At 38.6% G+C, this 20,099-nt stretch overlaps 1 protein-coding gene and 1 long non-coding RNA gene across 3 annotated transcripts in view; one reads left to right on the forward strand and one right to left on the reverse strand.

Annotated features, from left to right (window-relative positions):
- The window catches only part of LOC128092723 (uncharacterized), a 444,042-nt gene extending 435,155 nt beyond the window's left edge, over nucleotides 1-8,887 (forward strand). Inside the window, exon 2 of the long non-coding RNA XR_008211957.1 lies at nucleotides 8,162-8,887. This is a non-coding gene — a long non-coding RNA (uncharacterized LOC128092723). The remainder of the gene's footprint in view (nucleotides 1-8,161) is intronic.
- Nucleotides 7,449-20,099, reverse strand: part of LOC120424431 (tyrosine-protein kinase receptor) — a 295,519-nt gene continuing 282,868 nt past the window's right edge. For both annotated transcript variants that reach the window (XM_052707114.1, XM_052707113.1), the window contains exons 11-17: nucleotides 14,898-15,498; nucleotides 14,737-14,835; nucleotides 14,467-14,674; nucleotides 14,190-14,405; nucleotides 13,925-13,994; nucleotides 12,932-13,867; nucleotides 7,449-12,875 (exon numbers count right to left, since the gene is read on the reverse strand). In XM_052707114.1, the coding sequence (XP_052563074.1) occupies nucleotides 12,303-12,875; nucleotides 12,932-13,867; nucleotides 13,925-13,994; nucleotides 14,190-14,405; nucleotides 14,467-14,674; nucleotides 14,737-14,835; nucleotides 14,898-15,498 (2,703 nt within the window). In that variant the 3' untranslated portion in view covers nucleotides 7,449-12,302. The remainder of the gene's footprint in view (nucleotides 12,876-12,931; nucleotides 13,868-13,924; nucleotides 13,995-14,189; nucleotides 14,406-14,466; nucleotides 14,675-14,736; nucleotides 14,836-14,897; nucleotides 15,499-20,099) is intronic.

Consider the following 20,099-nt stretch of genomic DNA (forward strand, 5'->3'; position numbering starts at 1 on the left):
GCAAAGGAGTCTCGTACGATTGGACGGGTTGTCACGAGCAAGCGTTCCAGCAAATCAAGATAATGATTTGCGAGATAAGTAATCTACACTTCTTCGACAACAACCTACGCACACGCTTGGTAGCGGATGCGTCACCGGTAGCCCTAGGTGCCGTTCTGCTTCAGTTCACCAACACCGACCCAACTCCAAGAGTAATCAGCTATGCCAGCAAGAGTCTAAGCGATACGGAGAAGAGATACTGCCAGACGGAAAAGGAAGCTCTAGCTCTAGTGTGGGCCGTCGAGAAGTTCGCTGTTTATCTGCTAGGGCGGAAGTTCGAACTGGAGACGGATCATAAGCCGCTAGAAGTGATCTTTTCCTCGAGTTCGAAACCCTGCGCTCGTATAGAACGATGGGTGCTTCGATTGCAGTCGTTCATATACGAAATCAAGTACCGTAAAGGTAGCTCAAACGTAGCAGATCCATTCTCGCGGTTGGTAAGGTTTGGGGCGAACAACTCGGCTGGTGGCGTAGATCTGGACACGGACAACAAGTTCATGTTGTTGGCTATTCTGGAATCAGTAGCAGTGGATGTAAGTGAGATCGAGAACGTTTCTCAAGCCGATCCCGAGCTGGTCACTCTACGGGAAGCAATCCATTCAGAGAGGTGGGACAACCCGGCAGCCAAACCGTACGCAGCGTTTCGTGCGGAACTGGGTATTCTAGATAACATCGTTGTACGAGGAAACAAAATGATCGTTCCTGCGACGCTACGCCCCCGGTTGCTGTCTCTGGCGCACGAGGGACATCCAGGAGAATCCGTAATGCTCAGGAGACTCCGCGATCGTGTTTGGTGGCCGCTGATGGAGAAGGAGGTCCAACGAACGATAGCAGTTTGCGAAGGATGCCGTCTGGTGGGTATACCATCGCATCCAGAACCGATGGCGAGACGACCTCTGCCTTTGAAACCGTGGGTGGACATAGCATTGGATTTTTTGGGACCCTTGCCGACCGGCGAATACCTGCTTGTAGTGATTGATTACTTCAGTAGATATAAGGAGATAGAAGTCATGACACGCATCACGGCCAAGGAGACTACGGACCGGCTTGAACGGATCTTCACGCGACTCGGTTATCCTGTTACCATCACCTTAGACAACGCTCGTCAGTTCATAAGCAAAGAATTTGAACAGTATTGTACGATCAGAGGCATCCACCTGAACAACAAAACGCCATACTGGCCACAAGAGAATGGCCTCGTTGAAAGGCAGAACAGATCTTTGCTGAAGCGATTGAAAATCAGTCATTCTCTGGGTCGTGACTGGAAGTGTGATCTGAACGAGTACCTGATGATGTATTACACAACACCTCACACTGTCACGGGGAAGACACCCTCGGAGCTCTGTTTTGGACGCACGATTAGATCAAAGCTGCCTTCGCTGCAAGATATCGAGACAACTCCACGGAACGACGAAGTGTATGACAAAGACCTGCAAGCGAAACAAAAAGGGAAGGAAATAGCTGATCTTAAACGTCGTACAACTCCATCAAATGTTCAAACAGGTGACACGGTATTGCTCAAAAATTTGTTGCCGCAGAACAAGCTGTCTCCAAACTTCCTGCCGACAGAACACGAAGTCATCGACAAGACTGGAGCTCGGGTAACGGTGCGAAACACTGAGACGGGGAAGGTGTACCAGAGAAATTCAGCCCACTTGAAACGTATTTCTAGCACCCCTGGGCATGGCCAAGCAGAACTCGAGCCGGAAAGCATTACACAAGAACAGGATGTAGCTGAACAACCGATCGAACAACCACATGACGAAGACGACCATCAAGAACAGCCACCGACACAGAGACCGCGGCGTCAAGCTCGTTGTCCACAACGTTTCGAGGACTTCCTGATGGATTCCGAGACGTCGTCTCTGTGAGAAAAGGGAAGATGTGATACCAGCGTAGAGCCCCTCGATCGTCACAGCACGAACGAGGGAGTTCTTACCCAACGGAAAATGGGTAATACCGAGGAAGCGTGTAGGTGAGGCGGGGAGAGAAACAGAGGACAGAATTCTGAGTGCAAACCTCGTGTACGGAAGTGTAATAAAAGCAGATTGATAAAACTCCAAATAAACTTAATTATTGAAAGAGAAATCCTCGGTACTACAGGCCTTATAAAAATATGAAACACAATAGCTTATTAGACCTCTAAAAAAACCCTAAATTTTTTTATTGAAAAAATGGAAAATAGACTGTAAAGTATTTAGAATATATTGTGCACCAATTACACGGAGAAAAAAGAGCTCCAAAAATCGTGAACATGCGTTCATAAAAATGAGAACTACGAACAAAGTGTTTAAATTTGCATGGTTTGGAAAATCAGGGTTGAATATTTATATTTAATGTATTTTTATTTAAAATCAAGCATATCAAAAAGGCCAAAACAAATAAATTTTGACCCTTTTTGCCTTCCTCACCTTACTGAGGAAAGGCTATAAAATCACTCGAAAAATGAACTTGTTAATTTGACCTCGTAGACCCACCTTCACGTATACATATCGACTCAGAATCATGCTCTGAGCAAATGTTTGTGTGGATGTGTGTAGGTGGGTGGACAAAAAAAATCACTCGATTATCTCCGGACTGGATGAATGGATTTTGACCGTATTAGTCTCATTTGATCCGTCTTGGGGTCCCATAGGTCTATATTTAAAATCAGCAAGTTTAGTTAAGTACTTCAAAAGTTATGCTTAAAAAACGATTTAGACCGGAAGATTGTAAAAATGGTGGTTGGAAAACCTATCATGTTATACATTTTCAGAACGGTATTAAAAAGACCTTTCCAATGAGCACAAAACATTGAAGATCTGACAACCCTATCAAAAGTTATTAGCACTTAAGTATTATTTATACACTTTTTGGAGGCCGGCTCTCAGATATTTCAATGAAAATGATGTCCGGGTCCATCATGCAACCAGTCGTTAGTAAGATAATTGAAAGACCTTCCAAATGAGCCTAAAACATCGAAGATCTGATAACCCTATCAAAAGTTATTAGCACTTAAGTGTTATTTATACACTTTTTGGAGGCCGGATTTCAGATATTGTGATGGAAATATTGTCTGAATCTTCAATGCGAACTATCGTTGAATAGGTTTTTTATCAGAACTTGCCGATGGGCCAGAAATATTGAAGGTTTGCAAACCCTATCAAAAGACATTAGTAATAAAGTTGATTTGTTAAACATGTTATGAGAGAATGTTGCTATTTTTACTGAATGTATTAACTTTATGAATGTGAGGAAGGCACCAACCACCTAAAGGTGGATTAAGTGACGTTTTTGTTAAATACGCTTTGTGGGAGTTTTAATTTTTGTGGTAAAGGCAGACTATTTTTTTCAGGGTGTACAATTTTGCTTAAGACACCAAATGGATCGGAATATCCTTTCCTGAGAAACAGATTTTCGAGTATTTGCTATTTTTGTATGGACAGTAGGGTGACAATAAAAAATCGACATCAGGGACACCCCTGACCCGATTATTTAGGTAAAAATAAGTAACAATGCAAATTTTGAGCCAAATCGGTTAGATGTACTTAAGAATCTTACACTTACCAATGATCCGCAACATTAAACGCCACTTTTGGCAAAATTTAGATTTTTTTACTTTTCCCCATACTTTTTATTTTTTATTTTTTTTTCCATGAAAACTTTCACGACCAATAGCGAACCCTAAATCTTAACGGATTTGGCACAATCACATATTTTTACCTAATGAATCGAAGAGATTTTCTTAAGATTTTCCAAAATTTTATTTTTTTCTTGCCCCCCTAATGGACAAAAAAATTGTCACTCGATTATCTCCGAACTGGATGAACGTCTTTTGACCGTATTGGTCTCATTTGATCCGACTTGGGGTCCCATAGGTCTATATTCAAAATCAGCAAGTTTAGTTAAGTACTTCAAAAGTTATGTTAAAAAAGTTGCCAAAACTGTATAAAGAGTTTGGTATCAAAATGTTTTTCAAATATTCACGTGAGTTATGTACATAAAATGGAATGTTTCACTTCCGAAAATAAAACACCATTTTTTTCGTCATTATTTATTTATTAGTCTGTTATGATACTGGGTTCCATCAGAATCCTTTCCGTGTATGTTTTGTGTGTTTGTTTTGTAAGATTTTTTTCTTCTTGTTTTTTTCCTGCCTCTATTCCTTCCAAACACGCATGTGTCATCTCTATTTAACAATCTTCGGTTTGACCTTACCACACGGCATTTTTGTGTGTTTTTTTTTTCCTGTGTTTTCATGTGTTTATGTTTTTTTGGTTGATTTTCAACCATTATTTTTTTCTTTCTTGTGGTTTAATCTTTTTTTCTTTTTGTTTTATACATAAATATCAATAAATAAATAACATTAATATTTTCTGTTTTTATACCTTACACTTTCTGGTTTTACTTTTTTGGGTTGGTTTTTTCTGTGTGTGTGTTTCTTGTTTATTTTTTTACGTTTTTGCTTTATTCATTATGGTGACATCTTGTATATATACATATATCAATTAAAGCATTCCTTTTCTGTGTGTGTTTTTTTCACCCACTGAATTTAAAGTGGATCTTATCACACTTTATTACAATAGTTGTGTGTGTGAAATTTCATCTCCGTTTTAACACGCTCGTTTTTTAGTTCGTATTCCTTGTGTACGAAGTAACTTAAAACTTGTTTGACATTTGCACGCTCGCGCTTTCCTTTTGTTCAATGTATAAAAATAAATTTGTTGAAAATTTTGCTAAAATTATCAAAATTTCGTTCGTTCTAGGTTAGTTCGAGCGTTTGCGTGCTATTTCTGTGTGTGTTTGGTTTTCATTTAATTTCTCTGCTTCTTTGATATTACATTGAGTTTATTTATTAATTCATCAACGATTTGCTGACAGTTTGACACACCGTTGGAGATGCTTTTGAAGCATCTCGCTCGCGTTAATCAATGCTTTGTTTCTATTTTTTATAAGGTTATTTTTTTAATTTATTTGGTAAAAAATCCTGGTAACATATGGCTTTTACATTTATCTTGTTTTTTTCTCTCACCATCTTTTAATAAGTTTTCCCTCTAGTATTTATATATAAAAATTCCTTTTTACGAAGCTTAACCACTTTTCTTTTTTTTTCCATAACGGAAATTCTCTAGTTTCGTCAGTTTTTCTTCTTCCTGCCAGCTCATTCCACTTGTTTTGCTTCTCTTAATAAACTGATTATCCTGTACAATTCTATCAAAATTAATCTGCATTTTGTGTGTACAAATTTTGTGTTTTTCTCTTATAAGTCTTACTTACGCATTAGTTTCACCTAACTGTATAAGCATTTCCATTGTTTTTCAGTGTTTGTTTGCGTTTATCCTGTTTGTTTGTTTTTTCTTCTTTGTTTATGACATGTACGTGTGTTTGTATGAGTGATTCAATGTGGATTGCAAGGTTTGAACGTTTGTTTTTGCTTTTTGGCGGTTCTGTTTTTGTTTGTGTGGGATGAATGCGCTACCTTTGCTTGTTTTTGTTTATTGACATTTCTCTGACAGTTTGGCCTTTTTACAATGCTTTTAGTTTCTGTTGTTTGTGTATGCAGCTGTTTTTTTCTTTGTTTTCAATGCAGTGTGTTGTTTTGCTTCTGTTACAAAAATATCTCTAGCGGTAGTTTAATTATAGTACATTTTTATTCGTTTTTTGTTTGCTGGTTTTCCATATTCATACACCACGAAGACACATTGACTATTATAGTTAATTTACTGGTTTTTTCTTTGTTTGCTTGTTTACTTAACAATGGTTTCTTTTTCTGGTAAAAGTTCTTTTCACTGTTGTTGGTTTTGTGTTCTTTTCATTTTGCCGTTTAGTGTTTAGTATAACATTCAGTAGAGTATGAAATGCTTGTTTTTTTTTTGGTTTGCCAACACACACATTCACATTGGGTTTCACACAGTGTGACGGGGGTTTCATTTTGGTTTTTGCTTGTGAAGGATTTACTTAGTTTTGTTTCATTTTTTATTCTCATGAGTGCTTACATTTAATTAGCATCAAGTATTAGCTCCTCGATTGGTATTTTTCTTTCTTTTTTTTTGCTGAGCAACCGAGAAGACTATTTTAGACAGTTACAATAATTTCGTTGCTTATGCTTTATTTTCTGGTTTTTATCATTAGATTAGTCTCCCACTCATCGTTTTATGTAAGTTTCTTTTGTCTCAATAGCAACTATATATAGTTTCTGTTCACTAACCTGAATATATGTGTTTCCTCTTTTGTTTTTTTTCTCGTCCTCCTCAGTTCAATAATACTTTTTCTTTCACGAGCAATCACACCTCTGGCAATTAGAATCAGTTGTGGAAACGAAGTTTGAAAATTTTTGAAAATTGTTATCCTGATTGCCTTTGAACAATCAATTCAAACCTGCCAGCCAAAACTTAACACATTTTCAAAGTTTTGCTCTAAAGTTTAATATTGAGCAACATATCTAAGAATAAGCGAAGTTTCACAATAAATCATAAGGCAATTCGACATTTGATCAAGATTTAAAAGCATACGTTGTGAAAATGAAGTCAATTGAGAAAATTTGTTGAGCAATTTCACGTTTTTTTCGTACAAGCACGCGCTACCCAAAAAAAACTGCTACTCGCGACAAGTGACTTCTGTTAAAGCTATCATTTTTTCTCTGTAACTTGTATAACTAATTTTAAAAATGAGCACAATTTAATTTCGTAAAAACTTTTTGTATCTAAACAATTTACACATTTTTGCAGCGATTTGACGCGATTTCTATAACTTGTTTTTACTTAAATTTATTTGACTAAAATTGAGCGCAGTCGTTAATAAATAAAAACCTAACAATTTATTATATATTACTTTAACCGTGTCACTTATGTATGTGTGAGTGTGTGTTTTTAAAACAACGGAAACCAACCACTATTCATTAGCACCTCGATTGTAATCTTACTTTCTCACTTTACCTTCCATTCTCACATATTTCCTACAGCTTGGCAACACTTCCCCCTCTTCTCATCGTTTCAACAGGGTTGCCAGTAACTACAAAAAAACGTTTCCTATACCCTGCCTTTTTTGTTTTCTTTTGTTTGCGTGTGTGTGTGTGTGTTTATTTATTTGCTGCAGCTTTTATGTGTGATGTGGTTTTTTTCTTCTTCAATATGTTGTCATTATCACTAACTTGTCAACATTTCCTCTCGAGTGTTTCATTTCATTCAAAAATTCTTCTATATTTACACTAGTTTTCGTTACGAAATACCTTGTTAAATTAGTGACGCCACCAATAGTAGTTATATTATCTTCTTCATTTAATTTACTTTTTTTTTGCATTTTACATTGAATCGTGTACATCCACCTCATTGTTTCAATGCCATCCAACGTTTGCGTTTGTGTAAGTTTTTGAACAACCATCCATCATCATCGTTACAAATATATAAGTTTAGTTTTTTTCTTTGTATGCGTGTGTGTGTGTGTGTGTGTGTGTGATTTTCTTTAAATATTTATTCTTAATTCATTCCCGTTTTATCCATTTGCTTCAGTGGTTTTTTTGTTCGCTACTTCGAATAAACTTTTTCAAAGTCTTCGTTTCATTTCCGTTTCGTGTGTGCATTTTTTTTTTCTTTAATTTTATATTATGCTTGTTGAAGTTTTTGAAACCCATTTTAACTCTCAACTTTCGGCGCGACCAGCTTTCGATGCGCTTTTAGGGGTGGGTGGAAGTTAACAGTTAACTACAAAAATCTTCAAAATTATGATTAATGCTTAGTAGAATATCATTTTGCGGTTTAAAAAACTCAACAAAATACGTTTTGATCTCGTTAGTGGGAGTGACGTTGAGCCGACCTCGAGCCCAGGGTCGTCTTTGAGTTAATGTGATTTTTTGATGGTTTTGGCAACAAATCTGAGCCCATTTCATTAAACTTTTTCGTACCTTCAAGTTGAAACTTTAGTGAGAAAAGTAAGTGTTCCTAGTTGAGATCATCTCCTCAAAAATAATACACTGAATCCCCGATGGTTTGACACCAATCGTTGTCAAACGTACGGGGTAACTTTCTAGTTTTACACCCTCTTTACACAGAGCTTACACACACTACCCAACGTTTGTTTTGATATGAGCGCCGTGTAAAAAGTGACATTTCGTAAATTTTTAGTTTGACTTTGTCAAACGAACGAGGTAGGGGAACAGCATCTAATTCCAGCGTTCCTCTAATGTTGGCAGGTCAGAACTTTGACATTCAATTAAAGCTAATTAAAAGCGTTTTCTACTGAAATCGAATGATAAACAGCTCAATAAGAAGTGAGCAAGCAAGTTTCTACAAAAAAGTTTTGCAAAATTAGTTATTCGAATAGTGAAAATCAGCAAATTGGATGGAGTTAGGAGCGAGAGCTTAACCTGCCAAACATACGAGAATTTCCCCTACAAACTTAAAAAGTGTCAAACGAAAATGTGACCAACCACCGGGGGTTGAGTGTATTTTTTAAACAAATCTAATGTGCTTTCTTCATAGTTAAGTTGGACGCTTAGAATTCAAGACCACTTTTATTCACCAAAAAGTGTTTTGATATTGCTTAAATTGTATTGGTTGTTTAGAAATCATACTATGATTATTTTTTTTGGCCGATGGTTAACCCCACTAGGTACATCTAAATTGAATGTCAGTTTCATGATTCAACAATTGTTAGAAGGTTTGCAGAGTTTAATTCAAATACAATTAAGTTCTTTTTATTATGCTTTACATGCTTTGTGAAAAGAATGAGTTGGTTGCTTGTTTTCATTATTTTGGTTATAAGAAATGTATTTATTATTTGCTAAAATGTTTTATTAACAAATATAACTTGATTGTTATAACATGTTGTTAATATTTTTTCAAGTTTATGTCCTTAGTTTCTAGCTGATGTCCCGAGGCAAAAAATGGTTGTAAAGTGCGCTGTACACAATCAAAGTTGTTTGAAAATTATTGTATTACAAAAAATGTAAGCTAAAGCTAAAAATAATCTATACTTTTACAATAAAGATTTCATTTATATTCAAAATATTTTTAAGTGAGCCCCAACATAGTTTAAATAAAAATCAAGGAAAATGGATACATGGTTGGTTTCTGTAGATTGCACCATTCTTCAAGAACATAATAAAGTTTCTTTAAAAAAAAGTATCTAATTAAAAACTTGTGTGACTCATTTTAATTTGCGCTATACTGTTTACAAATTGTCACAGTTATGCTGTCATAAATTTGTAAAATATCAGTGAGTTTATGAAAAAATATTTTTTTTATTTAACGTCTTTTCCGGTTTCATTTTTCTAAAAAGAAATTTTTTTTTTGAAATAATTGTAACTGTAATAATTTAATCTACTTGAACCGCCAGTCTTTATCACACCTTTTTAGTTGTGGCAGATTTGCCAGATTATCAGCTGTTATGACTTATCGAAAAGGGTTTTTTTTTCTAAATATCAGAAAATTGATGGCAAGAAAAGTGGTTCCGCAAGCATTTTCAATCGAATTTCCTTCATATGGAATTGAAAAGTTATAACAGTGTTATTCAAATAAAAATATATCTCTGTAATGTTGCCAGTTCATTCATTATAACAACGTTGTGTAAGTATGTAATTAACTTTCCGCTTAATAAAGTGTTTTAAACGATGTTTTAAAAAGTAATTTTCTACCAAATTTGAAATATTTTGTGATTTTTTTGCCAATGTTACCGCACCGTCAAACTTTTTAAGGTATTGAACAAAAAAACCCAACAAAGTGATAAAATAAAATTCTGGAAGGCATTCTTATTAATATTTGTCAAAAAATATCTATGTGATTCGAAGATTCAAAATTTCGGAATTCACAAAATGTGCAAATATAAAGCTTAGACAATATCCCACACAGAGTAGTTATTAATGAGATATGGAGAACAATGATAAAAATCAAGCTCATTGTTAGGGGGAAATTTGTGTTTAACAGCCATATTTTTTTTAATAATCTGGTTATCGACACTCCCTTGCAAAGTGTTGTAAAAGGGATTGTTTTTGAGTGAAAAAGTAATGTTTAAACTAAAAATAGATATTCTCACAAAATAACATACATTAACGCAAAATGCTACACTAAAACCCCGGTGGTTTGACAACACCGATTGTTGTCAAACCATTGGGGTCCCTTTTCGGTTTGACACTCCTTTTACACGACGCTCACACACACATTACTGAACTCTGTTTTCATAGTGTGCGTGTGCTCCATAATAAAAGTGACATTTCATCACTTTTTAGTTTGACTTTGTAATTTGTTTTGGTTTTATGTTTTCCCTGAATTCGACGTTCCTCTCTTTTAAGAGCCCAATTTTAAAACTGAGGAAATTTTGTTTTTGTTCTTTAATCGTAATTGTAGTTCTTATTGTGATTCTAGGGTGTAAGAGCGGGATGTTCTATTTGCGGTAAACGCTTGTCTTACACGCCTGTACAGAGCGGATTCCTTAATTCGAATGGAACTGCATTGGAATGAGGTTTTGGGTGACTCACTTATTTTTTTTTGCATTGGAATGAGCGAATCCAAATATACTAAATGAAACGGCTGACAGCTGTCAAAAGCCACGTCAAAAACCACGTGTTCGGAAATTTTCGAACAATGGTATTGGAACGTCAACATCAGTTTGACAGCTGGTTTTGACGGTTGAGTGCTTTTTAATTCAAATACGTTCGAATTAGCGAGCATTCGAATTAGCGGACATTCGGGCTGTAATAGAAAACCGTGACGTCGTAAATTTTTTGAGTGACTTTTAAGTGGTTTGATAGTAAACATTGCCTTCCATAAGGACTTTTCCTTTGAAAAAAGTTGTTTCTCATTTGAGATTATTGTTGGGTCTACGATTGTATAGACATCAATCCGGTGATGGAAACTTAATTCAAGATTTTCAAAATTACAATGTAAAATCATACACTTTAAATTTTTGTTTCGAGTTGCTTTTCTCCTTTAGTATTGTACCACACCTGTCTAAGCTTAGTGAAATTACACGCAGATACAGTACTTGTTCGGTAACGGTAACACCGAATGCTGCTCGATAACTAGGCTGAACGAAAAATAACGAGGGGACCACCGATGGATAATATTTTCCTGATGAAATATAAAAATAAAAGTTAATAAAATTTATTTACAATGCTTACTTTTAATATTTCTTTAAATAAGACTTGACATAAAATAAAAGTTTGAAAACAAGTTTTTTTATTTATTGAACATGATTTTTGCATCCACTAACCCCTCGGTCATTTCAGTTTGTTTTGGTTTTTTGACGTTTGTCTGCTTTTTAACTGGGCTACGGCCCAGTTATCGAGCGCCCAGTTAAAAAGCAGCCCAGTTAAACAACGCCCAGTTACCGAACAACTACTGTATCTTGCCATTCTTTAATCCTACACCTGTCTCATTGTTTTTGCCATGATCATCAACAATGAGACAGTGAAATAACTATGGCTGTAAGGGTCGGACAGATCTCAATGTTCGATAATTTTGTTAGAATGTTTTTGCAAAAAAAAGGTATGTAAAAAGTTTACAAATGTCTGGTTTATGATTAGAATACCTTAAAATTTAATATTATAAATGCAAATATTAAAATAATCTGGTCAAATCACAAATAAAAAGTTCATTAAATTTAGTAAACTTTTAACAATCTCAACCAAATCGTCCTTTTTATTTTGCGAGCCCCACAGAACGAAGTAGGGGAACTATACATTTTTTCAGCCTATTTCTATTATCGGCCTATCAGCACTTTGATAATGAATTACAGTTTCATAAAGTAACAAATAGCTCAAATAAAAGTGAGCAAGCAACTCTCAAATGTTGATTTAATAGCGGAAAACGGCAAAAGTGATGGAAATTGGTCGAACGGCTTAGAGTGTTTAAAATGGGTATATTTCCCCTAAAGCACAATGAAAACCTCCTTTAACCCAACTCAGTGGTTGATGTCTTCCTCATAAACTTAACCTAAAAAATGCTTTCAACATAAGCTTTGAAAAGGTAGTTTCCAACTATATCCGCAAGGTCGAAAGTCAAGGTGTTAATTTATTGACGTCCGCCAAAATGTGTTGTTTGAATAACTATTAAACAACTGAATTAAGCTTTGCAATTTTCAATACCAAGCTATGGGACCCGAAGTTGGACCGAATGGAACAAATCCGGATAAATTTTCGTCAGCGAAAGCTGCTCAGAAAAAGAAGATATGTCTAAAAGGAATATTTAAAAAGAAATTTTTCAGGTGATTTTTTAGCCTTTCCTCAGTAAGGAAGGCAAAAAATCTTAATAACTTCCACCCCACCCCATCCTTTAAAACCCATTCCTAATTTAACAGCTGATCTCCGAATGGTTCTCATTGTTTATGTACCGATCGCTGAACGTCTGAATCGTAAACGCCGTCGGTTTATTCTCCCCACTCTTGTCACTTCCACTGCTATTACTGTGATGGTGGTTACTTCCCCCGCCGTTACCTCCCCCACCACCCCCTCCATTACCCCTTCCCCCGGGCATCTTCTCGCCGTGATCCCCGCCGTTCAAGCTGCTCGCGTTGATCATCCGGATGTTGGCGTAAGACGTCCCACCGATGCCGGCCTGCTGCTTGGTCAGCGTGGACGGATCCAGCGTGATGGGCGGCGGCGGTATGCTGTTCAGTATCTTGGCCGTATCGATCTGGTCCACGAGCGGCGGCGGCGGTATGATTCCGGACCCGTTCGGACCGGTTCCGTTGGCCAGCAGCTGGGGCGACCCGTTGATGCCACCGTTGCAGTGGGCCATTACGACGACGCCGTTGTGGCCGTGGCCCGTGACCGGTCCGTTCGTCATGGGGGTGCTGAACGAGATGGGCGGCTGTATGCTGGTTGGCGTCTGCTGGGGCGTATCCAGCGAGATCAGCTTGTCGACCTTGGATAAGAGGGATGTGAGAAGATATTCTTAAACGCTAAATTGATTAAACTTACCACTGGACATCCGGGCACATCGATCGGACCGTTCTCGTCCACGAGCATCGTAGGATCCTGTACGGCGGGCATGCTGGCCATCGAAGTGACCACCGTGGGTTGTTCCCGGATGAACGAAGTCTCCCAGCACTTGCCGTCCTGCTGCAGCTGCTGCGGTTGTCCGTTGATGATGCGTGGCGAGGCCGTCTTGGGTGGCGTGCAGGTTACCATCGTGTCCGGAATGGTAACGCCGGTCGCTTCGCTCAACAGTCGTTCGGCAACGGTTCGTGGTCCGGGCAGCGGAATAAGATAGTCCGAAGAGTTGGGCACCTGCAGGCAGAAGTCGTCGTTGCCCGGTGGGCGCATTATCGTGGTGTCCCGTTCGTTTGACGGTGGCCGGAAAAAGCTTGGCAGCGGAGCGTTCATCACCTCCGGATCTTGCGTGCAGGTCGTCAGCCGTTCCAATAGGTTCGAGAACGTGGGACGTTCCTCGGGCGTTGGGTTCCAGCAGTCGGCCATTATGCGGTAGATGGCGTTCGGACAGCCTGGCGGCGCGTCCAGACGACCTCCGCCGGTCACAAGTTGCATCACATCACGGTTCGGCAGTCCGGTGTACGGCATCAGCCCCAGGCTGAACACCTCCCACAGCAGCACACCGAACGACCACACATCAGTCTTTGAAGTAAAAATGCCGTCCAGGAAGGCCTCCGGAGGCATCCATTTGATGGGCAGCATCGCTTTGCCACCCTTCCGGTAGTAATCGGACCGATAGATGTCGCGGGCCATCCCAAAGTCAGCGATCTTAACGACCCGGCCAGGGCCCTTACTACTCAGCAGACAGTTCCGGGCGGCAATGTCACGGTGGATGAACCGTTTGCTCTCCATGTACCGGCAGCCCTTGGCCACGTCCAGCGCGCAGAAGATTAGGTCCTTCATCGTGAGCGGAGATGGACGTTCCTGTGAAATTGTAGGGTTAGAACCATAAACCTGAATGACGAACCTTTGAACACTCACCGGTTTGTTGCGACCTTCACGGAGGAAGTTCTTGAGATCTCCACCGGCCAGCAATTCCAGTACAATAAATCTGAAGAAAAAAATTAAAGTTCACAATGCATCCCTAATTTTCAGTTCACGGAGAACAATAGTTCAAAAAATCGTGAATCATCGTTCATGAAATTGGGAGCCACGAACAAAGTGTTCACGTTCACATTTTCGGAAACGCTTGTTCACGATTTCCGGAACTCATTTTTTCTATTTGTTTCCTAATCTCATCACAAACCTCGGATGCCTATCGAAGCACACCCCTATCAGGTGCACGATGTTCGGATGGTTAAACTTGGCCATGATAGCGGCCTCCATCAGGAAGTCCGACTCGGCCTGCCCGGTCGACATTTCCGGCAGCGTCTTCACCGCCACCGGCATCTCAACGGCGTCCCCGTCCCGATGTCGGTACAATCCCTGGTACACCTCCCCAAACGCACCCTGACCGAGAGCTCTGCAATACATCAGAATTCAGTTTGAGATAAAGTCATCACACTGAGCAGGGTTCAACTCACTTGACAAGCCGCAAACTTTCGCGGGCCACCTGCGGTAGGCTTTTGACGTCCACGTTCCCGTTCAGGATGCCATCACAACCGTAGTTAGGATTGAAGTTGGTTAGTCCGGTGTCGTCGGCGGTGCTGCGCAACCGGCTCAGCTGCAGGTCCTGCTCCAGAAGCATCTTGTGGCGCAGTGCCGCTTGGCGTTTGCGCTGGAAACGGTTATCTGGTAGGGGAAGAGGAAGTTAATATGGCTGAACCGCTAGAAACGATGATCTTGATACGTACATAGTATGAGAATTAGACTAGCCAGGGCAGCTACTAAAATTACTACAACGACTACGAAGAATACGATTAGGTACTGCATTTCAGGAGTTTCACTTTGTACTGTAAATAAAAAGATCATTAACTTCAAGCATCTCGAGCTAGCTCCAACTCTCCAAACTCACATTCACAAGCAGTAAAATTGTCAGGTTTGAGCGTCCAGCCGTCCGGGCAGATACAACCCACCATGGACCGGTACTCATCCAGCGCCACACATCGATAGTCACATCCGCACCCCTGTATAGCCGGAATGATCAACACCGCTCCGTGCCCACTGTTGGCCCCGGATTGCTCCATCGACAGTTCCGGCACGTTCCGCTTCGAAGCCAAAAACGATCCTCCGCCCTGTCCGTTCGTCGAGTTTATCATCGTGTCTCCACCGGAAAACCCTCCTCCGCCACCCCCAGTGTCACAACCCCCTCCACCCCCACCAAACCCACCCTGTCCATGGGCGCCCCTCGGCGGATAGCACGGTAACCCTCCCCGACCACCCTCCAGCAGCGAAGCCCCGTACTTCGGGTCCAGTCCCATATCCGCTTGAGCTCGCCAACCGCCTCCGGGCCCCGCATGGCGGGCGTGGTCGGAGTGGGCCGTCCCCGAGACGTCCTTACTTCCTGCGATATACTTCTTCCCGTGCTGCCCGTCCTCGTCCACGTAGCGACCCACGCCGAGTCCGCCGCCGCCACCGGCCACCAGCAGCGGGACGGCCGAGTTGGCCGAGTTGAGCTGGTTGTTAAGGAGAGAAGATATTGTTAATATCATAGACTTGATTTATTCAAACTTTATCATTCAACCAAATTTATTCAATTTATGGTTGAAATATAGCCTTTCCTCAGTATGGTGAGAAAGGCAAAAACAATCTTGGAAATCAACCATCCTAAAAATCTCAAGAAGTTTGATATGACGCATGACTGGTTTACGCTGTTTCATAATGCGGTTCCGGATGTGGCCACCGGAGATCGATGGAACCGGTTCCGAAGGGTCCTACGGTATTTAATATTATTCTATGATTATTTTACATGACTATTCATGGTAGAAGGAAGCTAATTGGATAAATCTGATCCTAATGCCAAAAATCCGAATCTTCCGGTGGCCTGTATTCCGGCCACCGGTCCGTGCAGTGCGATTTTCCATCGGATTATTGTTTCTGATGCAAAAACGAAGCTTTTGGTGTATAATAGCCTGTCCCATTTTGAGGTCATGTCGAGGAATTTCAGGTGCTCACTTCTTAAATGATAGATTATGATGTTAGGAACAATGTTTTCTTAGACAAGAAAAAATAATAAAATACTTTCTCGCACCCCCTAGTCGATTTACTGAAAAAAGTCACTTTTTTGAACAAATTTTCTAAAATCGCTTGGAATCAATACAAAAACTGTTTCGATCAGGTGTGTATTATCTTCAAACGATAGGTTTTTGTCCATAGATTAAGATGCACTATCAATATTGGACCAAAACTTAAGTTTTTGGACTCTCCCAGGCGGATTTATGTCGGAAAAATCGCATTTTTTCGAAACTTTTTTCAGAAATGCTCATTTAATTTAGGGTAGCCTATTTTTCCCAGTAAAACCAATACATGCAGCTTGTAGGAAATTTCATGGCGAACATTTTTCCCTCTGAGAAAATGCAATTTCGACACTCCAAAGCCGAGATATTTGAGTTTTAGTGAGAAAAAAAGTGCCAATTTTCAAAATTTCTCAGAATTCAGAAGCAAGGCCTACTAATTACACGATGTTGCAAGCATGTGTCGCAAAGGTCAGGGTATGCTTTCTTATAGTAATTTTGGCCGCTGAATCCGAATCTGAAATCAAATTTCGTGTAAACAGTGATGTTTTGGAGCTACACCCCTTTGCAATGTTATTTGCGTGTTTAAATCGCTGCAATTTAAATAGCTTGCAAGTTCAGTCATACTTTTTCCTCGGTTTTCGTACCACTTTGATTGTTATTTTACTCACAGAACTCTTTATAAACATTTTTTGTTTACGTTCTGATTATGTTTTAACAATGTGTTTAGCAATCCGGAAATCGCATATTTTTATTTGGCGGGGGCTTAAGTTAATATTGATTTATAAAAAAATATCAAAAAAAATGTTAGGAAAAGTGGCTGCATTTGGATAAATTTGTTTGGAAAATTTGCATTAAAATAAGTTCTGGAAGACATTTCCGAACTTTTTTCACAAAAAATATGTGTTACATATGTGGTTGGGTCTCGTGGCGCAGGGGTAGCGGCTTCGGCTGCCGATCCCGATGATGCTATGAGACGCGGGTTCGATTCCCGCCTTATCCACTGAGCTTCTATCGGATGGTGAAGTAAAACGTCGGTCCCGGTTTCTCCTGTCTCGTCAGAGGCGCTGGAGCAGAAATCCCACGTTAGAGGAAGGCCATGCCCCGGGGGGCGTAGTGCCAATAGTTTCGTTTTTTGTGTTACATCCATCAAAAAATGCTTCAGAATTTTTAGTTTTCTCTATTCATTAATCAATCCTTAATTCTAGTAAGGGATCATTCATAAACCACATGGATACTTTGGAAGGGGGGAGGGGGGGGGGGGCGGTTCAGCGATTGTCCACGCTCCATATCAATAAGATTTGTTTCGTATGGAAATTGGGGAGGGGGGGGTCTGAGATTTAAAAAAATGTGTCCACGTGGTTTATGGATATAGTCCCTTAGCCCCCGCCAATATGCGATTTTTTCGAATTGCTTAAGATAATCAAAACGTAAAAAACATTAAAAAGCTCTGTGAGTAAAATAACAATCAAAGTGGTACGAAAACCGAGGAAAAAGTATGACTGAACTTGCAAGCTATTTAAATTGCAGCGATTTGAACACGCAAATAACATTGCAAAGGGGTGTAGCTCCAAAACATCACTGTTTGCACGAAATTTGATTTCAGATTCGGATTCAGCGGCTAAAATTACTATAAAAAAGCATACCCTGACCTTTGAGACATATGCTTGCTACATCGTGTAATTAGTAGGCCTTGCTTCTGAATTCTAAGAAATTTTGAAAATTGGCACTTTTTTCCTCACTAAAACTCAAATATCTCGGCTCTGGAATGTCAAAATTGCATTTTCTCAGAGAGAAAAATGTTCGCCATGAAATTTCCTACAAGCTGCATGTATTGGTTTTACTGGGAAAAATAGGCTACCCTAAATTAAATGAACATTTCTGAAAAAAGTTTCGAAAAAATGCGATTTTTTCGACACAAATCCTCCTGGGAGAGTCCAAAAACTTAAATTTTCGTCCAATATTGATAGGGCATCTTAATCTATGGACAAAAACCTATCGTTTGAAGATAATACACACCTGATCGAAACAGTTTTTGTATTGATTCCAAGCGATTTTAGAAAATTTGTTCAAAAAAGTGACTTTTTTCAGTAAATCGACTAGGGGGTGCGAGAAAGTATTTTATTATTTTTTCTTGTCTAAGAAAACATTGTTCCTAACATCATAATCTATCATTTAAGAAGTGAGCACCTGAAATTCCTCGACATGACCTCAAAATGGGACAGGCTAGTGTATAACAATCGATGGTTTGCACGAAATCATGTTGCGGTAATTTTTTGGGAACGTTTTTCCCGCTGTGCAATGTATGCAATATGGAAAATCATTCAATCATCGCTTTATTCATGTGATATGCCAACTTTTGAAAAACAAATACCAGTCATAACCTATTTTTTTATTGCTGAATTTTACTTTAACTACGGCAGCTATTCTCAACCTTCTTCTAGGCTGGTACCCCCTGCCATGTAAATCAAGTAGGCCCGGTACCCCCGTTGAGAATCGCTGAACTACGGGAGAATTTTGACCAATTTTCCATTACCAAATTTGTTATTGTTTTTTTTTTGCAAAATATGGTCAGAACTATGGGAAAATTTTGACCAATTTTGGCAATGAAATGTGGTTTTGTACCAAAGCTCTTTTTTTAGAGTAGAAATTTGAAAGTTGATTCTAATTCTTGATATTGGAATAATATTTTAATTATTGGTATATCAATAATTCTAGATAACTTATTCAAAACAAACAATACGCCATGGGTTTCCTATTTACATAGGACCTTTTGAAAAAGTAAGTGAGAATTTAAAGAATCCAACAGTTTGATCGAAAATGTTGTACATAACGATTTTTTATCGCAGGAACTTTTAAACATTTTGCTTATTTGCTCATATGGATATTTTGCTTGGTCTCTGTTAAATTTTACATTTATTCAAATATTGAACAAAATTTGTAAGCCGTCTGCCATTGTTTACTGATTTTAGACAACATTTGAAAATCTTTAATATCTAATTGAAACCAAGCAATAATATTAAAATTTTATAACTAGCTAATAATAAGAAGTCAATATCAAAATCAGTTATTTACTAGCGCAAACACATATCTCACCAATACCAAATTGAGCTATCGGGAACATTTTTATTCTATGTTATCGAATTTTCTTGTAATAACTTTTGATAACAGAATGAGTTATTTTTGGAACATATCCTGTTATTATTTTGTGTGATTATAACAGCTTAGGCTGGTAAAAATTTTATTTAGATTTTTTGTCGCCCCCGTTGAACCGAATTTTTTATTCAAAAAACTTCAAAATCTCAATTGAAATTTATTCAACTGAAATCAATTTAAAGTACATTCCTTTGCGTTCAGAATCATTTTTAAGCATGTTTGGGTTGATTTAAAAATCTTTTGAATTTTTGAAAATTTTCGATCTTTAGTAACGTAAAAAGTTTTTTTTCGTTGAAATTTAGTTTTCGTCAAATCTTACATTTTTTGAAGACTGATGATTGCAAAACAACTGAACTAGTGTAAAGGCATTTTAAAACACTTTTTGCATTCAAAAGTTGAGACTATGGCTTGTTATATCCCCCTCGACCCCGGCCAGAGCCGAGGGACAAAAACTTTGAAAAATATTTGCATCGGCCTAATCTGGGTGTTTTAATAGCAAGTTTTGACCTTCGACAACAACAAAACTTGAACTTTTTCAGTTACTTCTACCTGCTCGGGATGATTCGAGCCATGGGGTATCCCTGATGACATTTTTTATCGTCACCCTACTGCGCTCTCGCTCATTTCAAATACCTATTCGTTTCTGAGTTATTTTACACACGAAATTGTATAAACCACTTCACCAATTATTTTTTAAGTTGCCCCAAAAATCAGAATATATTTCCAAAAAACTTTAGAAACTTCATGAAAATAGACGTCTAATCAAATGAACACAATTTTTAATGCATTTTCCTGGGTTGATCATCATTTTTTGCTATTTTTATGCTGATTTTCATATATTCATAATTAATTAAATTTATTGTACGGTATCCGATTTTTTATAAACT

Source organism: Culex pipiens, chromosome 2, assembly GCF_016801865.2.
Source record: "Culex pipiens pallens isolate TS chromosome 2, TS_CPP_V2, whole genome shotgun sequence".
NCBI lineage: Eukaryota > Metazoa > Arthropoda > Insecta > Diptera > Culicidae > Culex > Culex pipiens.